Source organism: Pseudopodoces humilis, chromosome 5 (assembly GCF_049639895.1).
Source record: "Pseudopodoces humilis isolate 2021_Gansu_Grassland_sample_001 chromosome 5, ASM4963989v1, whole genome shotgun sequence".
NCBI classification, from domain to species: Eukaryota; Metazoa; Chordata; class Aves; order Passeriformes; family Paridae; genus Pseudopodoces; species Pseudopodoces humilis.
Window position 1 is genome coordinate 62689068 of NC_142204.1, and position 23930 is coordinate 62712997.

The following is a 23930-nucleotide window of genomic DNA, read 5'->3' on the forward strand; positions in this document are numbered from 1 at the left end:
CCTCCTTTGGCAGAGGGAGATTTAAAGATGTCTACAGCAGGAAGAATGTCCTATGAATAATAACATCAGCTTGCCCTAATGTGACAGAGCCAAAAAAAAAAAAAAAAAAAAAGACTAGTGAAAAAACATTGCAGTTTGTTTAGGCAACTGGAATGAAGAAAGATAATCATATGTAACAAGCAATTAACATGGCAAAAGTACCTGCAACTTTTTTTTTTGTTTTTTTCTACCTGCAGCTGGCCACTGTCTGTTTGACTTGTTATCTTCCTACCTGCTCCATGTTGTGTGCTTTGTACTTTGAGCTTTGGAATTTGACTTTTTGTTCACTTTCTGCTTATATTAGCAGCTTCTCTAAGGAAGATCAGCGAGTCTGTTGGGGTCAAGAAGTGAGGAAAACCATCAAGCCTTACAGCAAGGATATTTTTGTACACTGTTTACCTGTACCCTAACAAAAAAGAGGAATGGCTTGTAACAGAAACTGTGGGCTCCTCACTGGGGCCATCATCGGTGGTGTACTGGCCATCTTTGGAGGAGTTCTAATACCAGTTGGAGATCATCTTATAGGCAAAGCAGTAAAAAAGGTACTTTTATTTTTCTCACCTTCCCTGGACATATGGTTTGTGGTTATTGAATAGTCATTATTTTTATATCTTATGTGCTGATTCTGGTTTGTTTTTTTTTTTTTTCTTTAACATAGTTTTTATAAATTAGATGCTCCAAACTTCTCTGGAAATATATGCAACAGCAAAAGTTTTAAAAATCTATTCATTATATTGTCACATTTACTTATTTGCTCTGTCTTGTGCTTCACATTAGAAGCTAAAATATGGTGTTTTCAGAATGCAATTTAGAAGTAAGTGGATTTTATTTTTGTTGTATTTATGATATTTTCTTTTTTCTTTATATTTTCCTTTTTTAATTTTTTTTAGAAGTTATTTTCATACTTTGGTGTTCACTCCATGCAGTTATATACTGCAAATAATCTAAACAGTCCTCTGCTGCAGCATCTAATCCTACACTTCATGGATTCAGCTTACATTCTATGATTGTATGATCCAAGTTGATGTTCTCCACATGACTGGAGGATCTAATAAAATGCATCTCTCTGTTTTGAGATTGAAGTAGAATGCTTTAGACCCGGCAGACACAGGTTTTTTTTCTGATTTTTAGATTATGTCCCTAAAATCTAGATTATTTTGTAAAGAAAACAGAAAAAAATTACTTAGATCTTTGATGAAAAGTGTACATAACTGGAGGTTTAAATTGTGGAGTAATCTGGAATGGCAGCCCTGGAGTGTCCACTGTGGTGACAAAATCTCCTTGGGGTCAGGGCAGCCAAGGTTGGTTCTCTGAATGTTAAAAATCTGATAATCTTAAGATCCTGGTCTATTGCTTTGTCCTGCTATTGTTCTTCTGTGGTGTTGAGGATTGTGGACATGTTGGAGACACTTATCCAAAGGCTCTTCTGGAAGAGCAGCCTTAGCTCAATAGCTGTAGAAGTCAAGTAAGGAGGTGGACACCTGAACTGTCAGGAAATGCTGAACTGTCTGTTGAGGCCTTGGCTATATTATAATATTATTTTTTTAAAAAAATTGAAAAAAAAAAATGCTCCTATATATCATCTTATTTTTTTCAGGTAACCCAATAAAAACCAGCCTGTAGAGAAATTTTCCAATTGTTAGTGTATTTTTTAAGAATTCAAATTTTAAAGTTCATAGAGAATAAAAAAAAAATCTCACTAGATAATGCCTCAAATGCCTTGAAACATTTTACAGAGGAATCACACTCTCTATATTTGCAAACAATTTTAGTTGTTTGCCTTATTGAGGAAATGACAGGTTTTCTAGAAGGCACATAAATTTAAAATTATGTATATCTCCTTATACTGAATAGTTACTTAAATTAATCCTGCATGTTGTCTCATATCATTCAATATTTTGAAAGCAAATTACAATGCTGGCAGTGTTATGTGCTCATCCATTTACAAACAGTAATGAACCAGTTATACAGCATGGTTTGTAAATGCCTACATACTCAATTATACCTGCATGAGTCCGTGATGGTAAAGCATTAGAGGGAGCAATTTTCCCCTCAACCACTTTTTAATTTTCTGCATTGTCATCATGCTTCAGATGCTTGTACCTATTTGAAGACAGCTTGTTTGATGTATATAAAAAAAAAAAAATTGTACCAGTAATCACATAAAACATAAAAGACTAAATTTGTAGAGACTTTATTTACTGAAGTAAATAGCTATGTTTTTTTCCTAAGCACAAGTCATACCAGATTATTGTCTTTCTGTTTAGTATGCTGATTATTCAGTGACGTCATGAGACTCTTGAGACAATTCCATTTCAGACAAGATGGGCCAAGGTCCAACAGCTGAAATATGTGATCAGTTCAGCAGATGCTCCAGAGGGACCTGAATTTATCTAATTCTGATTTTGCTGTGTTGATGAAAGGTCTGTTAATAAGAACAAATTTGTTATTCTTTGCAGTTATATTTAGGATAAATATGGAGCTGACTGCAAAGGAAACAGATCTTCCAAGCAGAGAGTGCTCAAAATACATTTTTTTTCTGAAATATTTCACTTTTGGAAATGTTTTTATGGAAAATCTTTGGTAGAAACAGATTAGTTTCCATGACAAATTTGTTTGGAATTTCTCAAGAATAGGGATCACACAACAGGAAAAAAACAGTGAGATGTTCTTTCAGATATGGCCTGTAAGCATTTATATGGAGCAGCCTGCCTAGGGAAGAGTTGTAGTCACCAGCCCTAGAAGCGCTTAAAAAATAGTAGATATGGCACTTCAAGATATGGTTTAGTGAACATTGCAGTCAAAGATTGGACTGGATGACCTTGGAGGTCTTTTCCAACCTTATTCAATATATGTTATTTCCATTTTTACTCATATGAGGAAAAATCTAAGAGAGGTCCTCAGCCACTGGGTGAAAACAAAACTCAGTATGCCATATTTCTAATGAAAGGTAAAAACTGTTTCAGACACAACCAGTAAAGGCAAAATCTTCTCTTAAATTCTTCAGCATCAAAGCTTGAAAAAAGACCCCTAGTTTTTCTTCTGGCTATCCTATCTTAGAAAAAATTCCAGTCTTTTTCATGGTAGTAGGACCAATTCTATATTTTTGGAGGAAATGGAAGTTGCTTTCAAATGTTATAGCTGGATTAGAATAACAAATGTTGAATAGTTTTAGGACACTCTGTACTATACCAAGACAAATTGCTCTAAATTAACCTGTTATCAAGGTTTAATCAAAAACTATTACTGTCAATTTACTCTAAAGCAAAATGAATCAAGTCCAGATGAACTTCTTTGCATCTCCCAATGAATTGGAGGAACTTTAATTTTAAAAATCGATGCAATCAATAGGTTTTTTTTGTCCTTTTCTGCTAGCAGCAGCAGTCTAACCATGCTTTCCTTAAGCTTCCCTTAAGCACACATCTTTACACTTTACCAGACTCGTTTCTCTTTTATTGTAGTCATTGAGAGATTAGCCAGAGTAAACACAGCAGGGTATATTTTGCTGGAAGGCTGCAAACTGGTTTTGAAGCAAAGAGAAAACATCTACAACTGTACAGAAAATCTCAGGTGCCCTTAGGAATTGGACAGAGACTCTGAGTCTGTTGGCTGCTATCTCCTGGCAGGTGGGTGATGCGTTCCAGCCATGAGGAGTCTGTGAGAGAACAACCGAAACCAAGTCCATGTGACATAAAACACCTGGATGCCTTCATTTGTTCCAAGTTATTACCAAACATCTGTGCTTCAAATCAGAACACATGGCTATGTTCTCTAGCCCTAGAATGCTTTACCTGTGGCTCCAAAAATTTGGATTAGTTGTTTCAGCTCCAACCTCCAGCAGAGGACAGAGTTAAAAAAAAAAAAAAATCGAAAAAAAATCATATATAAAAATATTTATATGTTCTGAATAGTATTCAAGACTCTTTAAAGAAACTGTCATTTGAAGAGCACACTCAAAATGACACCAGCAGCAGCAGCAGCTTGGCAGGGATCCACAGGAGATTAGTGCTAAACTATTTCAGCTCTGGTACTATTCATGGAAAGGTGCCCTTGATTTCAGGAGCAGAGGGCAAAAGTCCTGTCCCAATTTCTGCAAACACTGAATCTGTCCAGAGGGGTGAAAACTTTCCATAAAGGTCTTAAGGGTTTAGAAAATTGATCTTAGTAGAGTTATGAGTGAAACATAGAACTTTCCGAGTTCTCTACAAATACTTTGCTTGAGATTGTAAAAATATTTTTTAACTGACTCTACACATTTCAGTTGGACATTATCATGTCTGCTGTCATTAATACTAGATACAATCAAGTCTAAAATTAAAAAAAATAAAAAAAAGTGAAAGGAAATGAGCATTCAAAACAACAAATCAGAAAGATTTTATCTGATATTGTTGGAAAAAGATATTTTGACATGGCTCAATTTCTACTTTTTGCCTTTCCCTCCTTAAAACAATATTATCTTTTTAGGCAAAAGTCCCATCACTTCAGTTATGGGTTTTCTTTCCCAGCTAGGTTTAACCACTCAAAGCTATTGGTAGTGTATTCATTTGCTAGAAAAATCTTTATCATGACTTCTCTAAGTTCTTCCACTTTCTACCTGAGTGCACGTGCTCAGGAGGTGAACAGAAGCCACGTAACAATACTTAAAATATTGAACTCCTGATGAATTGATAATACAGAACAGTGAATGATTTGCCACAATGCCTCAGTGCTCTACTGGGTTAGTCTCAGTTATTTTTAGAAGTAAGGCTTTCAATTGTATCTATTATTATATTTATTCATTTGTTTCTACATATCTGCGATCTACGATTGTCCAGATTGTATCTCCTCAGCTACTGGAGGCATAGGAAACACCTTAATTTAAAACTCTGTTTGTAACATTCATATGCCACTTCTTTATACAAAGTAATGAAGCTAAAGCAACTGCTGGCTCCCAGCAGAACACAAAAGCTCTAACCACACATATTCCCACATTATCAATTTTAAGCTTTATTGAGTCCCAGAATTCTTTATTATCAAGGACTGAAAAGGAATAAAAGTTGTGATCCAACAAAACCTGAGTAGAAAGGCTAATAATAAGATAAAAATCATCATTTAAGATGTAATGAGTTACTCTTCCAGCTGCAAAATGGGAAAAGATTATTTGCTTTTCTTGATCTTTTTCAGTTTAACAGAATTGTATTGTTTGTTTCCTCCAGCTTCTGAAGGCACCCCAACATACACAATTTTGATACAGTCCAAAGTATTCATATTGCTTCTCAGTTCCCTGAAAATGGTATCTTTTGTCCATCTGGCCAGATTCTTTGGCAAGACAGAAACTGTCTTAAATTTTGTGGTTTTCATCAGAAATCACGATGGCTTAATTTACTTTGAACCAACAAAGTGCAGCAACCTTCTATTGCTGACTGCTCAGCACTTCTTGAATTTATGTATTGCTAGTTGACCCATCTCTAGCGGGGGGAAAATTGTCAGAAGCAAAAAGGGTCAAAGTTCCCACCAGTTTCGCTCAATCTTGCACAGCTGGGTCATGGCATGAACTTGGCTGTGTAGCAATCACATTTGTGTAGCTACTTTGGCTGACAAAAGTTAACTATTGCCTGAGATACTAGAGCTGATACACTGATGCAGATGGACTAGGGAGTTGAGAAGTGCTTTGTACAATCAGTTGCATATTAGTTTCCAAAATCACTCGTCCTCTCACAACATCCCGAAACACAGCAGTGTTAATAGGGAAATATGTAACTGCTCAGATAGGGAGAGGGATATTTAGGGATGGATCACCGGTGATCAAACAGCTAAAACAAAGGGCTTGCTGGTGTGATGGTATTAATTTATAAAATGAAGACATGAAAAAGAGCTCTAGATTTTATTCCACTTTAACCCACCATTTTCACTCTTAAAGTATGTGACAGGGAATCACACACACCTCTTTCGTGGGAGAAATATTATTAACAATAATGGCTAAATGCCACAGAAAATAATGGTCTTGTTATCTTCCTTCCCTCTCCTTCTTTTGTCCTGCTGCTTCCCATGTCCTTGTGCTGATTCCCTCTGCACAGACCCCCTGAGCCAAATGGCTAACTGGTAGAAAGGTAACACAGAAAGCAAAAAAAATGAGGGAATTATATTCCTCCTGTCTGTCAGGCAGAAACAGCTCCCTGAGCTGGTGCAAAGGACGAGGGTGTCACATAGATCAGGAACTGTGCACTGTGGGAGCCAGTTTCCCCTTGGCTGCAGAACTGGCAGGTGAGATCAGCTGTACCCTTGAAGCATTCCCCAGGGAGGAGTGTCCACAGTGGCATTAGCTCACAGTGAATGGTGGGCTGCAAACCCACACTTTGTGACCTGGCAGAATGCAGTGGCAGAGTTGGCACATCATCTGCACTGCTCCAACCCCTGGCAAAGGGTTATAAGGAGAAGGGGAATGGATGTGGGGAACAATTTCAAAATGTAAATAACATCACTTTAACAGATATATTGTCACAAGGTTGAAACCTCTCTATTCTCTGTTCCTGACTATTGTCTTCTAGAGAGATTAGTGTGTCTTATTGACAATATATCTGCTAGAAATGTAACCATTCTCCCACTCCAATTACACAGTGAGAGGTCAAATCCTGGCATCTGGTCTCAGGACCCTGCTGAGTACAGGCAGACTCTGGGCAGACTGAGTAGCACTTTTTATACCATCTTGTTTCTCCCAGATTATTTGAGCAATTCTCTGTGAAAATGAGGAAGGCAATTTCTGAACCATGTAAATTTGTCCCTCTTCATCCAGGTGGTGGGCTGCCCCATGCTGGGCCACAGCTGGGACAATCTTTGACCTTGCAAGGTTTGAGTGCAAGGCCTCAAGATGATAACACACTTGCTGCAGCAAGGTTTCCCTCCCCTCTCACACGAGTGCACACAAATTATAGCAGACATTCAGGCAGCAAGCCTGCTGCTTTACACCATCAGCAAGTGTTTGCACCTCCACCAGACAAACAGGCTTTTCACTGACAGAACTCTGACTGTGCTACAGCTTTCCAAAATGAGATATTTGTTTCTAACTACAGGAGCTAGTAACTGGCAGTATCTATTTTGTTTACCTGCTGATTGGTAAGTGAACTTTAGAGGCACAAACTTAAACTAGAATAAAAAACCCAAAACTAGAAACTTTCTATTTAAAATATCTTTCCTTGCTCTCTGGAGAAATCAGAACCTTTTAATTTCTGGACTTTGAGTTGTGAAAATTAGCTAATTCATCTTCAATCACTCTAATAAAGAAAAGCGTCTTTTATGTTAGAGACACGCAGCCTAGATTTTTCTTCTTACTGAGAAACACTTTTATGAATTTTTACTGCCATGGGGAAAAATTACATTATCCCAGGACTTTGGGAAAAACCTATTGAAGAGGCCTGATACAGACCAGGCAAATCAGGCATTCCCCTGACTATACATGGTAACATACTTTAAAACTCTCCTTCTCACTCTACAGTCCTGAGGCCTGAATTTCCATTTTTCATATGGCTGAGTGGCACAGACTTAAAGCTGTTGATTCCTCTACAGGGGTTCCTGATATACTGTTTTTTCCCTTCTTCCTTAAATCTGGGAAAATTTCCTAATAAAATGTTATCACAGTTAGAGAGATTTCTTAGAAAGTCTCAGCTTTGGTGACAAAAAATTTTTGTCAAAGAAACAATTCTTCAAGAGTACTATGTGATTTCTCTGGGTGCAAAATTATTATTAAATTATTATTTAGAACCTGAAAAATGCTCAAGCATAACTCTCATTTCCTCCCTTGGGCTATTTGCAATGTATGAAAAGTAATTTATGGATTCTGTGACCTGCTGGGTATCATTCAGTCATCAAAGATTTTCCCTTTATAAATAATCACTGGTTTTGGAAGTGTTTGAGAACTAAGGGAATGCCCCACCACAGCAATAGCAAAGCTTTGCTACCAGCTACATCAGCAGTTATATCAGCTTTGTGGTTTTTTGTTTTAGGGGGATTCACTTTTGCTCTCACTGAGCAGGAATGTCAAGCTGCCTCCAGATGTTGGCCAACTGGGCTGTACATCTCATACTGATGCTAAAATGGAGTATTTTTCTGTTTGCTTTGAAATCTTCAACAACCATCTAAAAAATAAATGCAACTTCTCACTTGTTTCTTTTGTGGATAATTTTAACTTTGATTTTTGTACTTTCAGGAAGCTGTCATTGTCAATGGTACCACTGCTTATCAAAATTGGCTTGTGCCAGGAAGCTCAGTTTACAGGGAATTTTGGATTTTCCATGTGTTAAATCCTTCAGAGGTTATCAATGGGTCTAAACCAAAATTTGAACAAAGAGGACCTTACACATACAGGTAAAAAAAAGACCCTTTAATATGTGACATTATATCTGCTGAAATAAAATTTATTTTTGAAATTCCATCATCATACTTTAGTTAGATATGACAAAAAATGCCTAAATTGCAGCTACACACAGCAATCCTAAATATTTTCTTGATTGTGTCTAACATAAGGAAAACACAAATAGAAATAGGTAATTTGATGTGAAGCTGCTTGTACTTGTGAAAAACAATAATTCATTTGCCACAATATCACAGAGACAGTTGCATTCCTTCCTGTTCAGTTTTCATCAGCTTTATAATGGGAGAAAATGTGCCAGATGCCCTAAAACCAAGAGATTATCTTATCATCCATACATCACTAATACTTATTTTAACAACATGGTTTGCTTTTGTTTTTTTCTTCTTTATGACATTTTTAATCAATAGTTTTTCTGGTTTCAAATTTTGCTTGGAAAAGCATTCATTTTTCTGAGTGTACTAGCTAGGATGTAGATGCAGCAGTCCTCCCACATTCAGGGGAGGTTTTATTATCTGTTTAATGTTAAATGTGATGTTGACGTAGCACTAGTTGATGCTTCTTGAGCATCAACTTATTAAGCCAAATATTTGCTATCACTGGCACCCTTGTTAGGAAATTTCTTTCCTATGATGATAGGATATTTCTTTCTCAATAACTTTAGGGATGTATATTATAGTCACAAGATAGTTTCCTGTTTCAGCATCTTCAGCCAAAATGCCTTGATGCCTAAAAGCTTATTTATTTCTCAATGGAAAGAGAGAACTTTTGTCTCATAGAGTACCTGGGAAGACAAAGGAAAGAGTTACACAGGAATCAGAAAAAAGACAGTTAAGAAATAATGCAGAATGTGAATTCCCACCAAACAGAAAAATTTTACTGTGGTGCTGCTGCTGCTGCTTTTTTTTCCCTCAGGGACAAATCTCAGCCAGCAGCCTAAATAAGACTAAGGAAGAGATGATGACTATGAAATGAAGGTTCTTCTCACTGCTGCACTCATGCCTTCCTAGGATATTTGGTCTACCCGAGTAACTGTGACATTCAGTCTCTCTCTCTCTCAATCCCATTAAATATTTAGTAAGTTACTATAGTGTAGAACAACTCAAAAGCACATTAATTAGGAAGAAAAATCACCCAACTTTCAGATAGGTGCTCTACTCATCAGGACAATAGTTAAAATTACATGTATACAAAACAATTCTGAGAAGCCAAGATCCAGCTGCTCTTCAGATAAAACCCACCTTCACTGGCTACACCTATACCATGGGAAAATGCTCTCTGTTCCTTTTGTACCCCCAACACTCATGCTGGAAAATCTGATCCTGGAGTGTCCTGAAGATCCCTTCTGGGCTGGAGCTGTGAGAAGCTTTCTGGACCTGCAGCATAGACTGTAATTTGATCCCTGCTGGCTGCTGTCCCCACAGAGGGGTCAGCAAGAGGGTGGAACTGGAAGAGTGGAGTGAAAACTAGAATTGCAGCTGAAATTTGTACCTTAGAGATCTCCTGGCAGGGCATGACTGGCAGAACCTCAGTGGGACTGAAAGATTTCTTATAAATATCTGCATGCATATTAAATATTATCAAAGTAACATTATGGGATTAACCTGTTTTGTTGCAACACATGTCTACCAGACTAAAATTCTGAGGTTTTATGTCTGTGCCACCCCATTCTAATTACATGCAACCATGAGATAGCTTATGAAATGTGACAAATCATAATTAATTTTAAAAATATACAAAAACATATAAGATCCATTAATGACATAAAAATTAAAAAAAAAATGAATTCTTTCCAAAAGAACAATATTTGTAGAAAATTTAATTTTTTACATATAATCACATGAAAAGCTGATAAACTTTTTGGTGGTTATACAATGTTCAACATTCATTTTACTGAAATGTTCATCAAATTCTAAAAAACCTTCAGTCAGGCATGGTTATGTGTTTTCTTAAAAATCAAAGATTAAAAATGTTCTCTGTTTGTGTTTTGTATTTCCAGGGTGCGATATTTACCCAAAGAAAATGTCATGGAAGGTCAGAATGGCACAATATCCTACATGTTGCCTAATGTTGCTGATTTTGTACCTGATATGTCTGTTGGGACAGAAAATGACAATGTAACCGTCCTCAATCTCGCCATTGCAGTAAGTACAGAAACAAATCCATAGTGTCCAGATACAAATGTTGAGCTGCTGGAGGAAACAGGGAGGAAGGTCATAGAATCATAGCATGGTTTGGGTAGGAAGGGACCTTAAACATCATCCAGTTCCTGCCCTCCTGTCATGGGCAGGGATATGTTTCACTACAGCATGTTCAGAGCTCAAAAAACATCTTCTTAGTTAATTTTAGCATGGGAATAAATCAAGAGTTTGTGGATGGGTTCCCTTTGTGTGTGAGGCACAGCATAAAGAGTACAGGGTGAATTTGCCATGTTCTTTCCATAATACCCTCAGGTCTGCTTGGCAGGGGAGGCTGCATTGGTTCCTACATGGAACCAAGTTCCTGCATGGCCTCGCCACCACAGAGCCCCATGGTGCAATCCTGGAATTCTCCTGTCCTACTGAGCATTAGTTATTCAAAGAAGAGCACAGGGATCTTTACATAGAGTAGTGCTAGAGCCTTTTAAGGCTCAGTCACAGGCTGAGAATGTTTGCCTTTGACTAATATTTAGAGTTTTCATACATGTATTCAGCCCTGGTTGCGTTGCACCAAATTTCTGGTGTCTGCATGAGCGCTCAGGATTGCTGTGAGGTGTCTGCAAGGGGCAGAGGATGAGGATGGGTGGTGTTAATGCACAACAGAACCATACCAGCAGTCACAGAGTCTCAGAAGAGCCCATGTTGGAAGGAACTTCCGAAGATCATCTGATCCAAGCTTTTGTGAAATCATTACTTGGAGCTCTTCAGAAGCCCATCTGGCCATGGTCCTGGGCAGCTGCCTCTCAGTGGTCCTGCCTGAGCAGGGATTGGACCAGATGGTCTCCAGGGGTCCCTGTGAACTTCAGCTGTTCCATCATTTCGTGATTAAGGCTGATCTAGTGAACTCATGTTCAGTCAAGAAAAACTGTCTGCAACTTATGGCCAGTAATTGCTTTGTTAAGAAGTGTCAGCTTTATGTAAAAACTTAACTTCAAGGGAGTTGCAAACCTGGGAACTGGATTTGGCAGACATTTCTTAGAGTCAGTCTCTTTGTTTTTAATCCAAAGCACATGGAGAATTTTATACTAAACACTGATTTTTTTGCTTTTGTAGGCTGTACCTGCCTTGTACCCAGGTGGTTTTATGCAATCAATAATAAACACTTGGATTTCTTCCAACACAACCATACTGCAGAACAGAACCATCAAAGAAATACTGTGGGGATACGAAGACCCCTTCTTAAAAAATATCCCCTTCCCTGGAGTGAAAGCAACTGTGGGAGTCTTCTACCCAGTAAGTGAAACCAATGAGGAGACAATGACTTCTGTCACCATTCTGTGAATAAAAATTCCTGCTCTGAGGAAGAAAATGCTATAATTTTGTTCAATATTTCTAACCGTTATTCCTTCTTGTTGCATCTGTTACAGTATAATGGGACAAGTGATGGACCTTACAATGTGTATACTGGCACAGAAGATATTACAAAAACAGCAATAATTGAAAGCTATAAAAACAAAAGGTATCATAATATTGTAGAGTAATATATATGTATTTGTAGAGTAGTATATATGTATTTTCAAGGTATGGCTTTTAAAACTTGTTTCATTAGGAGCTATAGGTAAATGGAAGAAACTTCAATGATTCAAAGGAAACAGGATCAAGCCAAAACCATCACTTTCTTTCAGCTATCAATAATTCTGTAAGGAGCTTGGACTTAAGACTGTTGTTGATTCTTTGATAAAAGTATTTACTTCTGTTTTGCATTCTTAAGTAGATAGACTCCTTTTATCCCCTTCTAATGGATCCTATAATTTATCTGAATAAATTGACATCTCTATCCTTAGCCTTTCCTAAGGGTCAGGCTTATTCTGGAACAATTATATTTGGTAATACAGGTAATTAAAGTGTTTACATGGCAGAATTTACTACATGCAGCATGACTTTTTTTTATGTTATAGGACTCTTTCATACTGGGAAGGTTACTGTGATATGGTTAATGGCACAGGTGAGCCTATTAAAGCTTTTTAAAACTTCAACACTTTTCTTCATATTTCAAAGGAATAATGAGTTACAATATTTAAATTAACTCCCCTGGGCTTGGCCAGTTCTGTATTCTGTGTATTAAGTATCTATATATATGCAGATATACTACTAACATTATAGATGCATGTGTGTGTATTTATTAAAATATATGAATTATTTATTACTGTACATCATTTTATATACACATGCACATAGCCTCTATATCTAGAGTAAATGTGGAAGATAAACAAAATTATCCAGTTCTCTTGTTTCTACTAATTATTTTCATAGTACAATAAAATTATTTTTTTTTTCTTTACTATAGCTGTTGGAAATTACCTTGGCATTTTAATAATGTACATTCATTTACACTTTTGAACATTTAATTAAATGCACCAGAATGAACATCCTGATATATGAATAGAAATTGAGGCAACAAAAGAGGAGGCTGTCAGGTGAATGACTTGTGGATCACTGGAAAATGAAAAGGGATGAAGAAGCAAAGTAGTTTAGACTTGGATGAACAGACTGTAGACAAATACTTTTGAATTTTCTTTTAGACTGCATATGTACACAGCTGAGTTAAGAGACATTTGTTCAAGGTGATATTTTTCTTTTTGAATAGTGAAAGCACTGCTGTGAGGACACCACAATCTGTGGAGCTGAGGCTGGCAAGTGTCTTGATGGAGGCTTTTGCAGAATGTTCCAGACCTTCAGTAAATGAAGGCCTTTGTGTTGTGTTGTTTTCTTTGGGGTTTTTCCTCCATTTTCCATGCTGCTTTACCTGGCATAGATAATTTTCCTGATAACCTAGATTGTGCAACAAGATTTTTTTGAAGTATTTAAATTTCATCACAAGAATCTGTTTTTCCAAAAGTCTGTGAGCCACAAAGGATTAGGTCCTTTTTAAATCATGCAATTAATTTTATAAGAAACAATATTTTCTTACATTCTAGGACTTCCTTTCTTATGGGGCCTAAATTTTGTTTATTTTTCTTCTGTAGCTGATGGAATAAACATACCCTGCTAATTAAGTGTTCCAGTACAGGGAAAATGATCTTTTACTTGTCAGCAAAGATTGCTGCACAGTTTACAAGGTCATTCAGTGCAAAATTGCTGCATTTGGAGATGCAACAGGTTTAAAAATTCTTGTAAGTGTGAGAATTCTACCTTACCTTGTAAGCTTTCAAAAGAAAGCTCAACGTGTGTAGTATAAGAAAATAACTAGATAAAAATATAAAACAATATACTTGTATGGGTCTTGACATGAATCCATGTTTGTCAATCTTACAAAATGCCAAGATTTAGAAACAGAGAGTGTGTTTAAGATGATCTCAAATCTTTGAAAAAAAGTGCTTCTGTCAGCAACGGGCAAGTGGCAGTATGTAATTTATCCTTCATGCTCTTGCCAGCTGGATTCAAAGATATCACAGATGTTTGCAATTGTTTGGTTATGGCTGCTGCCTAAGAAACTAAACAGAAATTGTTGCAAAAAACTAACAAATGTAGTGGTTAAAGGTTTGTTACAACACCTTAATTGGGAAAATGGCAGAGGCTCCTCTTACATAACTCTGGGTGCTTGCAATGCAGAAGTGCAAATCTGAGTGTCTGCACTCTTTCAGTGCAAGTGGAGAGAAACAACAGCCAAGTGCTACTCCTGTGACTTATTTTGCATATCTGCCATGGGGTGAAGTGGACTGTGCTCTAGAATTGGTTTCCTCCTCTCCATTAGTTCTAGAAGGACCTCAACTTAGAGAGGCCCATTTGAGCAATCTTTGGTGGAAAAGGTTTAGCACTGATTATTAAATACACAGTGTTGAAGTCTAAAGCTGTGTTTCTTGTAAGCCCTGAGTGTCATAAATGCAGTTGACTCAAGCATTTCTAGGAGGGTTTAGGTCTATAGACTGCATAAACCTCTTGCAACATGTTTTTGGCTCCATATTAAGCAGATTTTTTTTTCTTTTTTTTTTTTTTTTACTATCCTCTGTTTTAAATGGGTTTGATCATATAGCTTCACATCTGGGGACAAAAAAAACCAAAGCTGCTGTATCTTGGCTCGCTTTCAAAAACAATTATATCTTATCTGCCTGTCAATGTGCAATAACTTACATAAACATTTTCCCCACAAATGACTCAGTTTACTTTTGTCACAGCTTTACAGGAAAGTAACAACTGAGCTAGAACTTAAATCATGTTTTCTAAGTAGAATTTCTTTCAAGCTATTTTTTTATTTTATTCACAGATGGAGCATCCTTCCCACCATTTGTTAAGAAGGATCAGGTACTTCGCTTCTTCTCCTCTGATATTTGCAGGTAGGCTGCTCCCTTCCTGGAATGTGTTCACACCCACGTGTGTCATTGAGTGTTTTTGTTTTCAGGGGGAGGCTGTGGTGGCTGTGCTTGGGCTCAGGACAGCCAGGCAGTGCAGCACAAACTTTTCATCTAAAACACAAGTAACTTGTGAGTTGTGCTCGTGGCTCAGAGCCTGATTCTACCACTTTTATGTCAAGTAGCAAGATAATAAAATGTATTTTATTTCAGATAGTTAAAGATGTATACTCAGAAAAATGAGACATTGTTAGAGACCCGTAAAGGGCACTGAGGGCCACAGGGTTCAAAGTTTTGAACCTCTTCTAAGATCAGGACCCAGCCTTGTTTGGTCTGAGAAAGCAACAGGTACAGCAGGGTCTATTTAGGTCCATCTTTGGCATGTCTGGAAAAACTCATCTATGCAGAACAGTATTTACTATCATTCAGTAGATACTCAAAATTGTTTTCTCATGGGATATTTCTACATATTTTATGTATTTACAAACAAACAATCCTGCTTAATACATCTCATGCTGATGACTTTTAAGCCTGCTGCTTCTCTTGGGCTATCCAGTGTCCCCAGGTTCTCCAGTGGGATCACTGAAAGAAATGTCAAAGATTTAAAGTGCATCACAGTGTATTTACTTTGGGAGGTTCAAACCCTCTATTTATTTTGCTGCCTGGAAACAGATACTTCCTTTTTACTAGACTTAAAGTGGGACTTTGCTTTGCAGAGTGTTTGTTTTCAAAGACCAGTGTTTTTATATGAAGTTACAGGGTTTCTTTTTTTGTGAAGCAATTTTATCCACAAACTGGAAAACATTTCCCAATTCATAGAAAAGCGAAATCTAGGCAGGGGAGAAATGATAAAATTCTTTCGATTTATTGCACACAAAGTTTGATAGATAGCTCTGACCATTAAATTCTCACAATCCATGAGCAGCAAAGGACAATAACTATTGCCCAAAGGTCCTGCAGAAGCAGGGTCAGGAAGAATTTCTCTGTCCATGTTCCAAAACCCATCTTTTGTTTGGCTTCAATACAAAGTGTTGGTGTCCTGGTTGCATTAAAGTGTAGCAACCATGTGTCAGCTGATATTGAAATAGCAAGAAGAAGCTTAAGTAGGATTCTGTTTCATATTCAATGGAATAAGGTTATATGCAGGATATTGTCTGCATCATAAAGCTCAGATTATTATGAGGTCAGCAAAAAACCATATCAGAGATGTTTTATATGGATAAGCATCTCTACTGTAATCCTGAAACTTTCAAAAACCTCATAATGTCTGTTAAGTAGCTGTGTGTAGGGAAAAGAGATCTCAATTAATTTGTTTATTCTGTCTGTATTGTTTGTTATTAATATTTGATTTTTTTTCTGGTGTTTTGTGTACTGACATGCTTGCCTCTGAACTTCTAAATCTTTTTGTGAAGGTGTGAAATATTCTCCACCACAGAGAAACACCTCTACAATTCACTGAACAATGTGGCAGGAGCCTGGATGTTGTGTCCCTGAGGGGGTTGTTTCTTTTGACAGAGGCATCTGGGAGACCTTTCAGAAGCATTGCCACAAATTTAGACTTTTAATCCAAATGGCTGAAATACATTTATCCTCTTTTGTGTTCAGATCAATCTATGGAGTTTTCTCCGAGAAGCAGGTTGTGAAGGGAATCACACTGTATCGTTTCATAGTTCCTCGTGAAGCATTTGCATCACCAACTGAAGTTGGAGACAATTATTGCTTCTGCACGGATCGAGAAATATCAGAGAACTGCACATTAGCTGGAGTCCTGGACATCAGTGCCTGCAAAGCAAGTATGGTGGTGACACAGTATTGCCACACAAGGTGTTTAACTGGGGACAAGGCTCTTCTCCTGGAGCTGAAGTCTTACTCTGATATTCAGGATTCTGTGAATTCTTCCAAAGGTTGCTTGTGAGAACCCTCACATTTCTGCAGCCTCATTGCCCAGAATGAGGACTATGGTATTTCTGTATTTTGCATAGTGCTATGCAAGGTGGGGATACCATAGATTGTGTACTGAAACTGCAGGAATGTGTGTGGAGAAGGGACAGGAGGGGCACTGTGTAAAACCAGAGACAGTTCTGCACCTTGTGTCTGTGGCAATTCACACACGTGGTGGGGGTGGGAATGTACACAGTTGTATGAATGTACACAGACAATACTGGCTTAGTGTGGTGTTGGTAAAATAAATATATACTGAGTCTGCATCTGGTGCAGAGTGAGCTGCAAGAGGTCCCTTCAGGCTAAAACAAGATCATGAAGGTGGGGGGAGAGAGTGACAGCCATATCCTCACCACAGCATGAAACTGGGAGCTCTGCCAGCTCCACAGTGTAGACACAGGCTAAGCAGGATTTGTAACTGCAGTTTATCTCACGATGAAAATTTTCCTCAGGACACAAAATAAATCACAAAATGCTCAAATTTTGTATTTTTCTTTTGGTTTGGGTTGTGGTTTTTTGATTTTTTTGGGGGGGTGGTGGGATTAGACTATTAATATTTTTATCTGGATTGTACATCTATGTAGCAAAACTATGTTTAGAAAACAACCAGTGAAGATGAGTGCCAAAGACTTCATGATTCAAGAGAGTTTGTTGGTTTTTTTTTCAATAGAAAGACCGGTATATATCTCTCTTCCTCATTTTCTTCATGCAAGCAAATCTATATTGGATAATGTGGAAGGCCTGAGCCCAAATGAAAAGGAGCATGAGACATATCTAGACATAGAGCCTGTAAGTCCAAGTGTTTAATGCTTGTACCTTGGGAAACTTTCAATGTTTAAATTTAATAGTAGTAGAGCTTGGCCTTTTACCAGAGGGATTAGCAGAAGATGCAATATTTTCATGCTTGCTTTTCTAAGGTCCTCTTTCAAAGTGGTATGGTTTTAACAGGGGAAATTTAGAACAGAGCTTTATCTCATTCTGACCTTCAAAGTTTGGAAAATCTGTTTTGATTTTTACTTTATGGGTAACATAATGGATTCTGCAAACTGTGAAGTATGTTGTAGCTTTTTTATGATCTTCAGGTACTTTGCAAAAATTTCTGTGTGAATTTGTGAAAATTTCTGAATGAAATTTCTGTTTCCTCTACATTTAATTTTTTATTTTTTTTCTTTTTTTTATAACTAGCCATTTTTTGATAACTACTATCTCAATTGAAACTAAGTAAACACAGATGAGTTTCTTTCCAGTTGCTAGAACTCTGAACAGTACAATTTAAATAGACCTAATTTAAGTCTTTGTGACATGAATTGTCCAGCAGATCTACCAAACAGAATGAATTTGACTTCTTACAAATTTACCTTTATTTCTGTTTCAGTGATTCAGATCTATAGGTGTACTTACCAAAGTTTTGTGAATTGTATGATGAATTCAAAGGTTCCAAAATTCTATTTTGCTCTTAGTTTGAATGAAAAGGTAAAATTGATGATTTCTCACTAAAATTAGGCAGTTAAGCTATATAACTTCAATGAGGAGACATGAAGTTAAATCTTTGTTTCACCTTATTTGGAATATAGATATCAACCATATTTTCCTAAATGTTACACAAAAATGTCAAGAATCACAGCCTTTTTCTGTGAATGATAGAGAGCAGAAGAAAGATATGAAGAACAGATTTGACCTTTGTATACATCTGTTTGTCCTGATAGGAAAGGTTTTTTTTCTGCCCTATGCAAGGTAAATATCCTTCATTTTGAAAAAGAAAATGTATCTGATTTTTTGCTGGAAAAAAAACCCTGAAGTATATTTTTATATGAAATATGTCATGTCTGATTTAGTAGTTGTTAACGTTGTCTTCAGGTTTAAATGTAAATTACAAAAGTAACTATAGTAAAGCCATAAAATTAGAACTTCTATGAGAAATGAGAAATCCTTAGAAACATTACCATTTGATAAGAATTAATCCCTCAAAACTTAAGGAGAAAATAATCCCAAAATGCTTTTTGACGCAGTCCATATTGTAGACTTTGACATCTAAGAAATTTAAATTAATGTTTTGTTGGATTTTTTCACTGGTTTTAGGTGACTGGTTTTACACTACGATTTGCCAAAAGGCTGCAAGTAAACCTCCTTGTGAGGCCTTCAAAGATTAAGTAAGTGCTACGTCTTTATTTTATTTTTAAAGAATTTTTAAGTGGTCTATGAGAGTATCAGTAGAAATGTCTTGGACAAGAAAGAATAAGAATATTTCCCCAAAGCTTGTTCAAAGTAAATCTTCCTGAGCAGGACACTGCCCAAGTATTTTAACACACATTTGATTTCCCTACAGAAGTTTACAAGACAAAATGTTCTCAAAAATAACATTCTGATAAAACCCAAATGGGAGCCATGAGGATGAACAAAGCGACAAACTGTATTTTCTGTAATAAATCCAATGAGAAAGAGAATTTATGTATTCCCTATCACAAGATAGTTTTATCATAAGGGTCAGTGGGTCTCTAGCTGTTTTGATTTTCCTCTTCATTGGCCTAAATGTACATAGATAAACATGCCTTTGGCATCTTGTAAATATGAACACCACACAGATCTTCAACCCTCTCTGTGTCTGACTGCGCATATGCAGAAGATTAGACAGAAAATGATAGTTGCTCAATATGTAAAATGGCTGTTATTTAGTTTTGGTTTGGTTTGGTTTTTTTCACTCCAAAAGTATATTTAAAAGGGACATCTGGAAACCAGATAAATATAGTTAGAGAGGAAAAATGTTTAAGTACAGAGTGGGCTTATATAACAAACTAAAAGTAACATACTGTACTTGTTTTCTCATTTCAGGCCTTTAAAAAATATTAAAAAACCCTATGTGTTCCCTCTTCTTTGGCTAAATGAGGTTAGTAAATTTTATGTCTATTAGCATTTTCTGTTTTGAAACAAACAAACAAATAAACAAAAAAAAACCTACCTAGCTATTTCAGTCTTGGTGCCCTGAAACTGGATAATTAAACTCATGCTGTGATTCTCACCACACCAAGAGTATATTCAACAAGAGAGGTCTTGCATATGTACCTTTGACTGATGTTTTCTTTGCACTGTTTCAGTCTGCTGTTATTGGGGATGAGAAAGCAGAAATGTTCAGAACTAAAATCTCCGGTCGGCTCCAGATGCTGAGCGTGCTGCAGATGGCGTTAATCATTGGAGGCTCTGTGCTGTTCCTGGCCTTCATGGGGTCCTACTTCATATGCAGGTCGAAGAAATTAAAATAAGTAAGTAAGAACTTAACAGCTCAGTACTCAGCAGTGACTTCTCAGTGTTCCAAGAGTTCAGAATCATTACCTGTTTTGTTGTTCTTATTTTCTTACATGCTAGAAAATTCAGTAGCTCTTCTGTAGGAAATCATCCAGATAATTGGCCTAATATTTTCAAGTTCTCTTCCCATCATAAGTCTTTCAGGATGCTCTTAACTCAGGGGTGAGCATTGGGTACCACATCAGAATGCTTTTGTTTGTTGTGATTTCTTTATAGTCACTGTTTTGTCCAAGCCTGTTAAAGTGCTCAGAAGTGTCCTTTAGCACCTTTCTGAGACCGAGGCCACACGGCTGCAGGTTGCTGTGCTCTTCCAGGACATCCACCTGTCAGAGGTTCAGAGAACCCACTGTAAATAGCACTTTCTATTGAGTGCTGGTTTCTCACTTCTTTCTCTCAGTGGTGCATCTCTGTAATGTTAGCCTGAGCACCTCCTGGACATACCTAACCCACAGAGGCAAATCTGCTCCCATCAGGGGCAGACTGGCCAAGTGGTGGATTGATGTGCTGATATCTGGGGAAGCAAACAGAATTCTGAAGTTATTTAAAAGAAGTGCTGAGACATGAACATTATAGTGATAAATATACTATACTATAGAGGTATTCTTAAGCTGAAGACTTCACCATATGCTGAATTCTGACTTAATTTCACAACAGGTGAAAAGACTTCAGAAGCAGTCAATGTTTAATTGAAATTTCAGCTAAGCAGCTTGTTAAAATTCAGAGACAAAAGGTATGATGATTCAAGACACAGTTAATCCATGTGCTGTGGAATTCAAAATGTTTTTCCATTTTGAGAAGACCAGCTTACTACCCCAAATAAGCTGAAGTTTTTGAAGATCCACAATTCTGACATCACTAAATAAGCCACTGTGGAAACTACACTATCAAAAGACTTTGAAACTTTTAACACATTTTAAATTGCATTCAAGCAGACTGAAGTTGAGGTGCAGTTGGATTTTAGTCCACCTTCTGCCATTATGCAACTTGCTACTCATTTTCTTCTGGATTTGCAAGAAAAATGAAAGCCACTTGCTGATGTTCCATCTCTGAGCACAGACTGGGAATGAAAACAATTTGGAACTCATGCTGTGTTCTAGATGCTCTCATTGCAATATTTCTCTCTGTTCCTTCAAGGAATGGAAGCTGCTGCAATAGATCTGCTCTCTGTCCTCTATTCAGGGATGTGAATTGCATTGAATGTGAAGTTTATTATGTAAAGTTACTAACTGTAATACATGAAGTTTATAAAAGACTTACTAAAATATGTGGTTCATACATTTTATATGGAGATGGCTCATAGATACACCACAGTCATCCATATGTTGATGGAGCTCATTTGACATGTGGCTCCACAGCTGTTTATTAATCTGGACCACTCCCTAACTTCCAACCTGCTCCACTGCTCTTCCTGTTCCCTCCTGTGAGCTTTTATTTCTGGCTCTTGTTTGAACACCAGCCTCTGCAGTGCACTAAGCCCACTTGGCCCACTTCTCCCTTGGAGAATGATCTGTCACGTGACAGGCCAAGAGAAAATATTCAAAAATGCTTCAGAGACAGGAAACACTGAGATAATGATTTTGATCAAACATCAGAGGGTTCCACTTGCTATAGAGGCACACAAATGAAAACAGGTAGCACCAATTACTTACTGATAAACCATCTGCCACAAAGAAATTTGCTAAACCATTTGTTTAATGAGGTGTATCAGCCTGTAGACAGGTAGCAAACACTGACATCTCCATAAATCATTGACGTTTTCAATTTATCTGAATGCTGTATTTTATTCTGAGAGTAAATGGGGCAAATATGGAGTGTTGCAAAGTCTCTTTCCATGGATTCAATAAATTCAGATCAAGAGCCTAAGTTCAGCATTTTCTAAGATTTCTTTTTGAATCTTTTATCCCCTTATTTAAGATAAGAAAAGAAAAGAAAAGGGAAATCAAACATTTCCCTTGAGAGGTCAGCCTCTCATATCCTGCTGTTTGGAAACAATGCTACAGTGGACTTTAAACAAGAAAGGTTTGTCTTGCTATTAAAGGACAATGTCTTTGGCTGAGTATCTTTAGTAAGGTGTTCTTACCTTTGGAAATAAAGGGAAAATCAACTGATTATAATGCTGGTGTTTTATTCCATTGTTCCTTATGGACAAAGTCTTACAGCAATCAGCAGAGCTGATGAGTCACAGAAATCCCAAGATATTATTTTGAAGGTGAGGTACATGGCTGCACTCTCCTTCCAGCTGTGAGCTGGAGCTGCCAGCTACCAGGGCAGCTGGTGTGACACTCGAGGGAAGGGCTGCTCTCAGCCTGTGTATTTGACTACTCATGGTGCTGGCTAGTCAATGAAAAACACCTTTCTCTCATATCCACATTATTGCTGGTGTCATATGTGATGCTCTGTTCCCATATTAGTTTGGGGACGATTTGACACAACTGAAGCCATCCCTAGAGTCCTATTGACTGGTCAAAAATTGTGAGGACAGCTGAAGTAATTTAGCCACCTCTCTGAGATAAACACAGCTCTGCTGTGGTTCAAGATCTAACAGCAACTTTTTATAATAAAGTGTCCTTTGTGTCAGGATCTAACATGAAAGGAACAACTGCAGTGCTCCTGTAGTTTTTGATATGCTAATATTTCAGCTTCATTTTATTTCACTTCAAGTACATTGTCAGTTAGTGTTTGCTTTACCAGTGTTCTTTAGTACTATGTGGTGCTCCAGCAGCAGTGATCCAGCAAGTCAGGCCATGATTTTAAATGTCTCAGGGCCAAATTTTATATGGACAATTTTATATAGAACTATGTTTGTCCATATGCATAATCTCATTGATTTCAATGCAGGTTTGGATTTTAAACTATGTCCAGCACCTAGACTGCACTTGAATTGTAATTTGTAGTTCTTTATCCAAAGCATCAGTTACAGTTATTGTTAATTTATGATACTAAGGCTAATGTTAAGTATTTACATTTGTTCACACAGTGCAGGGTAAACTGTCATTAGAAACATTAATGAAAATACAAATAAAATAAAGCTCAAATCTTTTTTTTTCTGATATCCTTATGTTTAATTGTAAATAAAAATTTCTGTGTTGAATAATTAAGTTCTTGTGTCTCTTTTCTTGGTATTTTGGGGTATGTTTTATTTTTCTAGAAATTGATTTTATAAATTAATGGATTACTGAGGCTACAGCTAACTTAGTTAAATCATTTTACTCTGGCACACCTCAGCTTCCTAGAAGGGCATGTTGCTGCGAGATATATTAGAAATATCAGTGGCATACAACATTTATTGTCTCTGTTGGTTAGAAACCAGTGCTAATAACACCAACGTCGTGCATTTGATCCTCATGTGGTCATTTCACTTAATAGTTCTATTCAATGATCCTTGTGGGTCCCTTCCACCTCAGAATATTCTGATTCTGTCATTTATGTTCTGGATCACAAAAAGGAGAAGACTTTGCTGAACACGGTGAGCTCAGCATGTCTAAACTGAGGCAATTCTAAACAAACCCAGGAAGCCAAGCTCAGAGAGAGGCACATTTTCAAACCCTTGTGTTGGCAGGTGTTGGTACATCCACTGCACAGCACAACACCAAGGGAATTTCCTGGCTCTGCTGGCCCAGCAGGTTGGGTGGGAGGCAAGACTGGCTATGCTCATGCCTCCTGTTCCCCACAAGCCCCAGGTCCTTATGTGTGAAAATTGCCGGTCAATTTGAAAGGCAGATCTGACCAAAGATCTAACAGCCCACACACTTACACCCAGGGCAGGCGTGCCAGCTCTTGATCTCTAACTGTAATTATGTATGTGTTAAAACCTGTTCT

General features: G+C 37.3%; 1 protein-coding gene across 4 annotated transcripts in view; it reads left to right on the top strand.

Annotated features, from left to right (window-relative positions):
* The window catches only part of CD36 (CD36 molecule (CD36 blood group)), a 35576-nt gene extending 12367 nt beyond the window's left edge, over positions 1-23209 (top strand). For 3 of the 4 annotated variants that reach the window (XM_014255182.2, XM_014255183.2, XM_005526026.3), the window contains exons 2-14: positions 344-581; positions 8222-8379; positions 10383-10527; positions 11635-11814; positions 11949-12040; positions 12480-12526; positions 14786-14855; positions 16476-16663; positions 17482-17600; positions 18891-18961; positions 19641-19695; positions 19904-20068; positions 20766-23209. In XM_014255182.2, the coding sequence (XP_014110657.1) occupies positions 462-581; positions 8222-8379; positions 10383-10527; positions 11635-11814; positions 11949-12040; positions 12480-12526; positions 14786-14855; positions 16476-16663; positions 17482-17600; positions 18891-18961; positions 19641-19695; positions 19904-20068 (1410 nt within the window). In that variant the 5' untranslated portion in view covers positions 344-461 and the 3' untranslated portion in view covers positions 20766-23209. The remainder of the gene's footprint in view (positions 1-343; positions 582-8221; positions 8380-10382; positions 10528-11634; positions 11815-11948; positions 12041-12479; positions 12527-14785; positions 14856-16475; positions 16664-17481; positions 17601-18890; positions 18962-19640; positions 19696-19903; positions 20069-20765) is intronic. The other variant, XM_088054891.1, reaches the window with a different exon arrangement.
* Positions 23210-23930: the final 721 nt, after the last annotated feature.